Genomic DNA, 12056 nt, shown 5'->3' on the forward strand with positions numbered 1-12056 from the left:
ATAAAAGACAGTCTTTCAACAAGTGATGTGGGAGCGATTGGACATCCAACAAAAAGCTGCACCTCCACCTTGTTCCTTGTGCAAACGTTAACTAAAATGTAAACGCAGCCTTAGGAAACATAGGAGAGCGTTTTTGTGACCTGGAATCAGGCGAAGAACTCTTAGATCTGACACTGAAAACATGACCCATAAAAGGAAGAAAACAATACACTGGACGTCATTAAAATAAAACTGAAAACTTCTGCTCTGCAAAAGACACTGTTATAAAGTGAAGCTACGAACTGCAGGAGACTGTTTGGAAATCACACATCTGACAAAGGGCTCACATCCGGGCTGAAGAACTCCGGCTCGTTAGTATGAAAACAACGCCACCAAAAGCACGGGCCAAGTGCTTGAAAAACACATCCCCAAGGGCAATCCGAGGATGGCAGACACATCCATGGAGATACTCGATATCACTGAGATCAGGGAAATGCAGATCGAAGCCACAGCGAGATGCCTCTACCCGCCCGCCGGAGTGGCCGAAGCGACGGTGCTGACGGACACCGTTACGCGGCGGGCTGGCCGGCGTGCAGAGCAGGGCCCTCTCGGTCAGCGCTGGGGGTGCTGCAGAAGGGTGCGGCCACTCTAGAAACAAGGTTGGTGGTTTCCCATAAAGTTAAACATACATTTAGCATATAACTCAGTGATCCCTTGCCTAGGAGCTTACTCTAGAGAAATGAATTTTACAGCAGCTCTATTCGTAATCACCAAAAACTGGAAGCCACTCAGATGCCCTTCAGCAGGTGAATGGATAGACAAACTGGTGCATCCCCACAGTGGAAGGAATACTACTCATCCACGAAAAGGGGCAAACTGTTCCTGCACAAACTTGGATGGCTCTGAGGCATTATCCTGAGTGAGAGAAGCCAGTCTCGAAAGATTTCATACCGTGCGAGTCCATTTAGAGAGCGTTGTTGGAATGATAAAACTATAGTGATGGGAAGTGGACCAGTGGTTGCCAGGGGCCGGGGGTGGGTGGAGTTGGCGATAGAGAGGCAGCTCCAGTGATCTTTTGGGAGCGATAGACTGTTCTGTATCTGGCAGGGTGGTGGTCACAGGAATCTATACATGGGCTAAAATACAAAGGACAATACACTGAAATAAAAAGTTGATTTTACTGTATGCTAATTTAAAAATTAAATGCCACAGGAAGAAAATCAACAGATAAAAGGAAGAAGAAAAGAGGGAGGGAGGGAGGGAGGGAGGGAGGGAGGGAGGGAGGGAGGGAGGGAGGGAGGGGAAGAGACGGAGACAGAGAGAGACAGAGAGATTGAGAGAGACGGGGCCCAGGAGGACAAGGTAGTGGGCTAAGACGGAAAGGGAGCTGGACAGTTGGAAGACATAAGCAGGAAGGATGTGTTATGACATTAAGAAGTAATTTAGAACAATAAAATAAAATGTACAGAGACAGTCCATAGAGGAGTGCCTGCTGCAGAAAATGTGACCAGTAACATGGAAACAAGCCCAGGGAGTGATGGCAGGGGGAGGGAATAAAAAAATGGATGCAGCCCGGCCAGGTGTGGCTCAGCGGTTGAGCATCGACCTGGGATCCAGGCTTTCGGGGTTCGATTCCTGGTCAGGGCACGTGCCCGGGCTGCGGGCTCGATCCCCAGTCGGGGGTGTGCAGGAGGCAGCCGATCAATGACTCTCTCATCATTGATGTTTCTCTCTCTCTCTCTCCCTCTCCCTTCTTCTCTCTGAAATCAATAAGGATATATTTAAAAAAAAAAAAAAAAAAAAAAAAAAGGATGCAATCATGAGAAAACTGACGGGTGCAGAGGACAAACAGCAGTGTCCACAGGTACACAGGTGCCAGGCGTCCCTGGAGAGAAGCCAGGGCAAAAGGAAAAGCAGCCGTGTGCACAGGAGAGTTCAAGACAAGAAACAAACTGTACAAAAAGAATCTTTTCATTGTGAAAGTAAAATCTAAGGCTAAAATGTCATCATGAACCCCAGACAACACGGGGTGAAAATACACAAAGCAAAAACTGCTAGAAATGAAAGGAGAAATTTCTGAAACTACCCTATGGGAAGGTTTCAAAGTTCACTTTGTCGGTCTTTGACAGATGAGATTGGTAAAAATATAGATAAGTTAAATAATATAATTAAAATGAACGTCAACTATCTCTCTCTTGAAGGCTGAACCTTTCAATAAAAGAATCACGCTTTCTGGAATCCACAGAACCGGTGATACGTTAGCTTGGGGGGGGAAACCTCATTAAATTCTCCCCCAAATGCCCCAAAGTTGCTCAGCCCACATTTTCTGATGAAAACATCATTGAAGTAGAAATTCATGACACCAGCAGGTAACATGGACGAGATGGAGTCAGGCGAGAGCTTAAAAATGATGAGCTCTCGAAATTGCTTCTTAGGGCATGGGAGGGGTCCTAGGGACACCCAGTGGGGTTGCAGGCGGGGAGGAGGCCACGCTGTGGATGGAGGGCAGCCGTGAGAGGGGGCATCAGGCTGCTGTGTGTGCCTTTCCTCCAGGGCACTAAGTCGTACCTCACTGAGGATCAGAGGGTGCAGAGAGGGTGCTGTTGACAAGACAAGAGGGTACAGGCGTTTAAGCCTCTGGCCGAAGAAGTCGGAGGGCAGGGTGGGAAAGAAGCGATACCACAGCAGGGCACCGATGCACCAGAGGAAGGGGAAGAGCGAGGGGTCAGGGAGTTTGATGAGGTAAAGAAAAAAAGTGGTGTAAAGGGAGCAGGGAGATGAAAGGATAAAGGTTATTGGGCTGTTCAGGTGCTGGCGAGGGTGTGGAGAAAAGGGAAGCCTCGTGCCCCGTCGGGGGATTGCAGAGTGGTGCCGCCACCGTGGAAAGCAGTGTGGAGGTTCCTCGCTAAATTAAAAGTGGAGCTGCATATGACCCAGAAATTTCACTTCTGGGTGTTTATCCAAAGAAATCCAAAACACTAATTCAGAAAGATAGATGCACCCCTGTGTTCACTGCAGCATTATTTACAATAACCAAGATATGGAAGTCACCTAAGTGTCATCGATAGATGAGTGGATAAAGCTGTGGCACACGATGGACCACGACTCAACCACGAAATAGAATGAAATCTTGCCATTTGTGAGCAGAGGGATGGACCTGGAGGCTATCGTGCTAAGTGAAATAAGTAAGACACAGACAAATGCTGTATGATTTCACTTGGATGTTGAATCTAAAAAACAAAATAAAGGAATAAACAAAATAGAAACAAACTAATAGATACAGAGAACAAACTGATGTTTGCCGGATTGGAGGGAGGGGGTTGGATAAAAAATGTGAAGGGATTAAGAAGTACAAAGTGGCAGTTATAAAGCAGTAAAGTACAGCCTAGGGAATATAGTCAATGTTGTAGTAAGTATGTACTCGGCCAGGTGGCCGCTTGAAACATCAGGGTAATGCTTCATAAATGATGTGATTGTCTAACCACTATGCTGTACACCTGAAACTAATCTACAGTAACGTCGAACGTCAACTGTAATTGAAAAATAAAGGATTGTTGGGTTGTTCAGAGGAAGTGCAGCTGCAGGTGAGACCCCAGGCGCCCGAACAAGGAGGGGTGGATTCACGTTTGGCTTCGGGTCGTCTGCCGTTCTCCTACCACCTCCAAATTCACTGGGGTGGAAGTCACACTGCAGGGGCACTTTCAGCCCTGAAATTTATCCTGCTAGTTATGTAATTTGACCCAAAGTTTCGAAGGAGAAGGGAAATCAGCATCGGCTAAGCCTCAGCCCTGTGCATTACATTCTGCGTTACCCCGACTGCCCCGTAACTGGGGTAACCGTGTGCTTTATTGTCCCCCTGGGGCTCGCGAGAGTAAGAGGCCAGCAGATTCAGACTGAGGCTGTTGTCCTGTACAGACTGGCTCTGTGGTCAGCCAGCGGCCCTTTGAGTTGTGTGTGGCTTTATCGGCATTTTGGAGTCGGGGCCGCCCAGGCTCAGAGATGTCTTTTGACTAAGATTCCCCCAGTTAGTGAGAGCCGTGCAGACGCAGGGTGCAAACCCCGGTCTCTCTGACTCAAATCCGACCGCTGCCAGTCCAGTCCCGGTTCCTCGGTGCCAGCTCTTCAGCGTCAGGTCGCTTGCCGTGGCTCAGCAGGCCGGCGGGGCTGGCTCCGTGACGTCCCAGCTGGAAGTCGGCCTCCATGCGGACAGTTCTTTGTGTGGCAGCCCTGCTGCTGCGGCAGGATGGAGCCAGCTGCTCCAGGGGCCTTTGGCCACAGCGTGCTCGGATGACTTCCATGCTGCGTGTGGGCTGCCTGAGACCCCGGGTTTGTTTGCTTTGTCATCAGAGATGAGCTGAGGTCCTGGGGCCGATAAAGGGCGCTGGGAAGGAGATTGTGATGGGTCCAGTGCTCACAAAAGCCGCTGCATCAGAGAACCTTGGGGTTGGAAGAAGTAATGAGTAAGCAGGAGTGAAGGGGACCCGGCTGTAGACTGGAGGGCCAAAGAAGCTTGCGACTTACAAAGGTGTGGCAGGCAGTGGGGAGGGATCTGGGGTGAACCAGAGGCCGGGGTGACGTGTCAGCCACCAGGAGGTCACTGGAATAGGAGAGGGGCAGGGCAGGATAGCAGAAGGAGATGAAATTTTTCACCTGTCCAGACTTCCTCCAACCCGGCTTTGATCCTGGGTCCGTGCTGAGGGTGTGCAGCTGATCACAGTGAGGTCTTCCTGGGTCTGTGGGGGGCTCGCCCAGGGCTCAGTGATGCAGACCATGAGCTTTTAAGCATCACTCTGCAGGCCAATTGCTCTATAGTCTTTGGGAGATAGGCTAGGGTCCCTGAAGGCCAGGGCAGTGGATTCTTGGAGGCCACAGGTGCACACTGAATTTTTAAGAAAATTAATACACGAGCGCAGCCAGGTGTGGCTCAGCGGTTGAGCATCGACCTAGGATCCAGGAGATCGTCGTTCGATTCCTGGTCAGGGCACATGCCCGGGCTGCGGGCTCGATCCCCAGTCGGGGTCTGCAGGAGGCAGCCGATCAGTGACTCTCTCATCGCTGATGTTTCTATCTCTCCCTCTCCCTTCCTCTCTCTGAAATCAATAAAGATATGTTTTTAAAAAAACACTAATACACGATTAATAAAAGGATGCATTCTCTTAAGTAAATTCAGAATGTGAGAGATAAGGCTACAGCCTCTTTTGCCCACAACCTCCAAACCAGGTTCCTGTACCTCTCCCTCAAACATAACCATCACTTCAAATCACATGTGGGCATGTCCTTCCACCTTCTTCTCCGTACACTTACATCCACGTAGGCCCTCGTAGAGAAGTTTGTTATTGTTCACTTTTCCTTGAAGATTTGAAGTAGCTTATTTTAAAAAACTGTTTATTTGGACATAATCTCAAAATTAGAAAAATGCAGCAGTAGTACAGGCACACCCATGTATCCTTACCTAATTTGCCCCGTTTGGTTTATCATTCTCTCCAGTAAACATTTTTATAAACGTGTACACATTTTTTCTGAGCCATCTGAGTTGGAATAATGGTTCCCATTTATCCCTAAACGCTCCAGTGTCTGTCCCAAGAACAGGACCTCCTCTCACATACGCACAGGACAAGTCCGCGAGTCAGGAAACGGAGTGTCGACCGTGTGAGCGTCTGGCCCGGATCGGGCTCATCAGTGGAACCACTGAGGCCTCAGGCCTTTTTCTTGAACAAAGAGGCATTGCACTGGAATCACCTGTCCGCATCCCGCCCCTTCTCCCCGCGCCAGTGCACGCAGATAGCCCAGTTAACGCGAGCACCGTATTTGACGGTGGGCGTGTGCTGTAGGTTACGCCCGGCCCCTGTTGACGGGCACCGGGGTCTGTCTCACTTCTTAGCATCGCTAACACCCTCACACAGAACTGAGTGTTAGTGGGTGTTGCTTGGAATAACTGTTCTGGGGACACACAGGGCAAATAGACTCCTGATACACCTTCAAAAGGACAAACAGAAGCTCTTGGGTCACACAGGTGAGACAAGGGCACTGAAGCAGCACAGGTATTCAGACGTCCCCGATGGACAGCTGAATTTTGGGAGAATGGGGAGACTAGGACATTCCTTGGGGAAGGACAACTCTCAGGAAAATGGTGGCCCCCGAGCCATGTTTCCATGGAGTCAGCACCGCCTTGGGCAGCTGTGACCAGGACGCTGAGGCCGGGCCTGCTCTGAAGACCTTTCGCTGGACTCAGCCGGGCCTGACCTCCCACCCAGCGTCAGGCCGCAGCGGGCAGTGCCCTCGGGACCAGGGCACTCGAGTCTTGCACGTTTAGCAGACTTCCGAGGGGGCGGGGGCGGGGGCAGGGCCGCTACTTCTGCTCTGTGTGAAGCACTTTGTACCATCTGGCTGGCTGGGTTTCACCCAAGATAGTAAAGAAACATTTATCGGGAAGAATCAGTCGGGCTGCCCGCGTGTGGCCTGGAGGGAGGCTTCCTTGAAACGTTGGCGGCGCTCTCGCCGCTGGGAAACGCGACTGGACTTCGAAGAGCGAGCGTTGGGAGGGTCAGGCCCTGGGTCTGCTGCGAGCGGTTCGTGGAGCAGCACTGACAGCAGCCGCGGCTCTTGGAGATGTGAGCGCCCAGACCCGCACAGTTCCGCCCCATCCCTTTCACAGAAACCGTGGGCCCTGGCAGAGGGCAGACCCAGAAAGCACAGGCGCGGGAGGGGCAGAGCCCTGCCTGCCCTGCCGGGGGTGTTTGTCCAGGGGAAGCAGCTGCCGGGAGAGGCCGCGGTAAAGCACCAGCCGTGAGACCGCCCAGGCCTGCAGCGCAGAGCCGGGGGAGCTGGACGCCCCGTGACTGTCCCCGTGTCAGCCCCGCTCGCGGCGGGGGCGCAGCGAGCCATCCCCACTGGCCCCTCGGCGCGTCCCCGGCCGCCTTGTACGTGGCTGCCCGTGTGACAGACGTGTCCTCCCGCAACGCCAGCCCGGAAGCTGGCGCGGGCAGTGCCCTCGGAAGGCTCAGGCAGCGAGCGCGTTTTCTGCGGCAGCGATTTTCAACCTCTTCATCTCACGGCACAGAAACTACTTACTGAAATTCTGCGGCCCACCAGAAAATACATTAAATATTTTTTGCTGACCTGACAAAAATAAATAGGTATGATTTTGATTTTGATTCGCACCGGATGGCTATTGTTGTGTAGGCTGCTGTCATGTTTTGATTTGACAACCTAAGGGAAAAGAGGCCAGTGCCCCTGACCGAATAGTCGGGTATTGCAGGTTTTAAAGATTCTGCCGCAGCCCTGGTTGAAAATCACTGCTCCCTGGGGAAGATGTATGGATAGCCTAAGAAATTACATCATGTCTAAAACTCTACTTACGTGTGCTCTGTGCATGAGCACCACCTGGGAACTTGTTAGAAAAGCAGGTGAACAGGTCACTGGACTTGTTGAATCGGAATCTGTCTAAGGCGGGACCTGGGACTAACCTGGCCCCCTGTGAGTGACCCCGGAGTGAGTCTGAGGCGGGTCCTGGGACTAACCTGGCCGCCCTGTGAGTGACCCATGAGTGAGTCTGAGGCGGGTCCTGGGACTAACCTGGCCGCCCTGTGAGTGACCCATGAGTGAGTCTGAGGCGGGTCCTGGGACTAACCTGGCCCCCTGTGAGTGACCCCGGAGTGAGTCTGAGGCGGGTCCTGGGACTAACCTGGCCGCCCTGTGAGTGACCCATGAGTGAGTCTGAGGCGGGTCCTGGGACTAACCTGGCCGCCCCGTGAGTGACTCCGCTGCGGGGGCTTGAAAGGCTCTCCTGCAGGGGTTCAAATGCAAAGGTCAGATGCACTGTTCTCAGGAAGAGAAACCACAAGAGGTTCTGTCTGATGTCATTCCATTCAGAAATGGTTAAATCTTCATAATAAAAATGGACAAATGGAGTAAAAGAGGGTGGTGAGTAATAATAATAATAGTGAAATAGCAGTAATGTAGCTAGCACTTAGTGACTATTCCCTAGGTCCCAGGTTCCATGCCAAACATGTATATTCTTTATCCGACTGCACTCTTCTAGCGGTCCTGTGAGGTATGCATTACCTCCATTTTATCGGTCAAGAAATGGAGTTAAAAATGTGAAGGAATGATAAGCAATTGCAGACCCGGTGTTTCGCAGCCCTGTGTCCACAACACTGTCAGCCTGGCTACTGTGTCATTAGAAATCAACTGTGTGTTGCATACATTTGGTTTTACGTCTTCCTTGGAGACAGGGCCAACATCTCACGTTGTCCCCTTTGTCCCCAGTGCCTAGCAGAATGCCTACACATAGTAGGGACCTGCTTTTGGAACTTAACTGAGTGAAAGGAAACATGATTGCTTCTGGTGCAAGGACAAGATGCAGCCTGCAAGCTGGACCGGAGCAGGAAGTCAGCCTGTGGGTAAAGGAAGGAGGTGCCACTGCCCCGGAGTGCAGAAGATGCCAGTGCCGAGCGTTACAGCCTGCTCCTCGGGCCCTGGCCACTCACTGGACGGCCGCCCAGCCCTTTCTCATCTCATTTATTCAGTCCCAACCCCTTAGTAGCAATATGATCGGAGGCAAGTCAAGTGATTTTCCCCCCTCCAGCAATAATCAGCTATTTGGATGTATGAAAAAAAGGTAGGGTATTTGAATTTAAATAGGGCTGTGGTTTTGTCAGATAAATAAAATGGGAAGAAAGATTAGCAAGGGCATTGAGGGTGTTTTCAAGGGAGTGATTACAGTGCACCATGAAATCTCACCTGGGACGAATGAGGGAGGGCTAGAGGAAATGAGAGACTGAGAACACTCATGGGCTCAGTAGGCTGATCGGCAGTGACTTACTGCTGTGGGGCACTAGGGTTCGTGAACTGGAACACTGGGAAGCGGTGTAAGATCCCGGGGTACATGAAATTGAATTGAGAAAGTGGTGTCATTTCTGGGATGACAAGCTCCAGGTAGGAGGTGGCTGAGGAGGTGGAAACGATGCAGGAAGTAAGGGGGTGCTTTATCCCCTACTATGCGATGTTCTGCTTCTATTGTTTTATTCCACTTGGGGATCAGTTAGAAACAATGTTGAGTAATGACAGTGGGATTGCATGATCAGGAACTGGGGTGCGGTTATGTTAGATGGCCTTTATCCTGCGAGTGAAATTGGCCATTTCTAGCTAATTGCAATGATCTTGTGGTTTTCTCCTTTGACTTAGAAATAGGATGACTATTTCAATAATAGGATTTCTAAGGTTGAACCATCTTTGTATTCTTGCTAGGGGTCATTATATATCAGCCTTCTGGCAGGTAGTTTGATTCCATCTGCTAATGTACTCCTTTGGGTTTTTCTTTCATAAGTGAGATGGTTGGCACGGTATCCTTAACACCCGTACAACTCACAAGAGCTACACGACTTCCATTTTCTCATCTCTTTCCCTCGGCTACTTGCGTTACCGGTTTTTGAATTGACTCCTAATTAACTTCTTTCTGTTTCTCCAGCCTGATGTCTGTTCCACCGTAATATGGCCACATGCGCACTGCTCTCCTCGGCTGCCTTCCTTCTCTAAGCTGGTCTTGTAGCCTTCTTTGCACGGCGTTCTTGATAGAGGGTGGAGTCAGTATTTTTCCAGCCTTCTCTCTATGGGCTGTTTGGGTACTGAGTGTGGGTGCTACGTGGGTGATGGCTGTGCCTTGGTTCAAAGGACAACGCTTTCTTTTTTAGCTCACTCTTTCTGAATTGAGGTAGAATTCACATCACATAAAAAGTGGCCTTTCGTGCACTCACAGTGTGCACACAGCCACCATCCCCGTCCAGATCCAAGAAAACTATCGCCTGTAAAGGAAACTACATACCCATTAAGTAGTCACTCGCCATCCCCCTGCCCCCACACCTGGCAACTGCTAGTCTGCTTTCCGTTTATGAGATTTACCTGTTCTGGATGTTTCCTATCAGTGGAATCATACAGCTCGTGACCTCTTGTGTCAGGCTACACAGGTGTTCATAGCAGCACTATTCACAACAGCCAAAAAGTGGACACAACCCAGATGCTGATCTGCTGATGGGCGGGTAAACAAAATTGGTATATCCGTGCAGTGGAATGTTAGTCGGCTGTAAGAGAAGCACCGGCACACGTGCTATGACGTGGAGGAACCTTGAGAACATTGTGCTGAATGGAAGGAGTGTGTCTTCCTTTCGCCTTCGCGGGAAACAGGCTTAGAGGACGCACGGTTGATCTTGGGGGTGGAGTGGGGAGAGCGTGAAGAGAGTCGGCAGTCAATTTTAAACCAATATAGAGCAGGGCCCACATCTTGTCAGCTTGTCTCACTTTGATTGCTTCCTAGCTATTGATGTTAATACAATAATGTTCCCATTAAGTGAGTGTGAAGCCAAGAGCCCTTCCCCAGGCTCTGTAGCCACTTCGGGTGGCGCTCAGACGCTCTGGGTGCTATAATACTGAAGCTGTTTCTCTTTTTCCAGTAAGAGATGCTAAAAACCTGGTACCCATGGACCCCAATGGCCTGTCAGATCCCTATGTGAAACTGAAACTCATTCCTGACCCCAAAAGTGAGAGCAAACAGAAGACCAAAACTATCAAGTGCTCCCTCAACCCCGAGTGGAACGAGACATTCAGATTGTAAGTGGAAATTATTGTAGCCCAGCATGAGGGTGGCCCACTGAGACGGGGCTCCTCTCTAGCTCTGTTTCCTTCCCTCCCCCCTTCCCTCCCTCCCCCCTTCCTCCCTCCTTCCCACCTTCCCTCGCCCCTCCCTCCCCCTTCCACCTTCCCTCCCTCCCCCTCCTCCACCTTCCACCTTCCACCTTCCCTCCCTTTCCCTCCCTGCCCCCCTTACTCCCTCCTTCCCACCTTCCCTCTCCCCTCCCTCCCCTTCTACCTTCCCTCCCCCTCCCCCTTCCCTCCCCTCCCCACCTTCCCTCCCTCCCCTCCACATTCCCTCCCCCTCCCTCTCCCCACCCTCCCTCCCCCTCCCCACTTTCCCTCCCCTCCCCCCACCTTCCCTCCCTCCCCACCTTCCCTCCCCTTCCCCACCTTCCCTCCCTCCCCCTCCCTCTCCCCACTTTCCCTCCCTCTCCCCACCTTCCTCCCCCACTCTTTCCTTCCTCCCTTCACTCCCCTTCCATCTGCATTTTTGCATTGCAAGCCAACTAAACATTGGAGCCTATTTTTTCGTAGAGTTGAGAATATCTGTGGTGTGGGGGAGTGGGTGGCACAGAAAACAGTGTGATGTGTTGCTAGGTGAAGGCAAGTTGTGGGAAGCTCAGGGTCTGCAAACCCATAGGGTGTGGCGCTAACCTCTCTAGGGCTGGGCTTACGGACAGTGCTGGGCCTGCAGCCCTCTGAGAGCGCCCGCCAGCTTCCTCGGGGGTCTTCCCTGGTCAGCACTCCGAAACCCTGGGGACCGCTTTTGGATACACCTGGGCCAATAAGTGTTAGTGATATGGGCGGATGTTTAACGAGCATGTACTGTGTGTAACAGGCACTGTACAGAGTGGTCTAGCTCTGTTGGCCATTTCAACCCATTTTACCAATGGGGCTTACAGAACGTGCCCCAAGTCCCACGGCAAATACGGCTGAGAGTCAGCCTTTGACAGTCTGACACGGGGCCGCGGGCCGGAAGCATGATTCCCGGCGGGGAGCCTCATCCCCGCTTTCCTCCCTCCAAGCCAGTCTATGGGCCCGTCGCAGCCTCAGCCAAGGGGATGCCTCTGAATACAGTTTTCCCCAGACCAGCACCAGCACGGCTCCCTCCATCATTTCCCCAGCCTCTCCCTGTAACCCACGTGTGCGAACACCCACACAGTTACATAATTGACATCCATATTTCTTACAGTGACGGTGTCTACAAGATTTCCAGAACACCACAAGCCCTACTGAGACATAAGGAAGGTGGCAGAAGTGGCTAGACTGTCCCCCTCAGAGCTGGCGTGGGCCCTCTGCCTGGCTAAGCCACAGGCTGTCAGACAGAAAAAGCTCTTCCTCCCTGGGGAGCTCGCCTGGGATGGAAACGGAATATATTTCTTGCAACAGCTTGTAATCTTTAAAACTTCCTACCTTCGAGCCTTGTCCTCTTGTACGTTTCATCTGCT

General features: G+C 51.5%; 1 protein-coding gene across 2 annotated transcripts in view; it reads left to right on the forward strand.

Moving 5' to 3' along the window:
• Nucleotides 1–12056, forward strand: part of PRKCB (protein kinase C beta) — a 273228-nt gene that overhangs the window by 178072 nt on the left and 83100 nt on the right. For both annotated transcript variants that reach the window (XM_087815849.1, XM_087815848.1), the window contains exon 6: nucleotides 10428–10584. In XM_087815849.1, coding sequence (XP_087671975.1) covers nucleotides 10428–10584 — 157 coding nt within the window. The remainder of the gene's footprint in view (nucleotides 1–10427; nucleotides 10585–12056) is intronic.

Source organism: Miniopterus natalensis, chromosome 3 (genome assembly GCF_054644295.1).
Source record: "Miniopterus natalensis isolate mMinNat1 chromosome 3, mMinNat1.hap1, whole genome shotgun sequence".
Classification (NCBI taxonomy): domain Eukaryota; kingdom Metazoa; phylum Chordata; class Mammalia; order Chiroptera; family Miniopteridae; genus Miniopterus; species Miniopterus natalensis.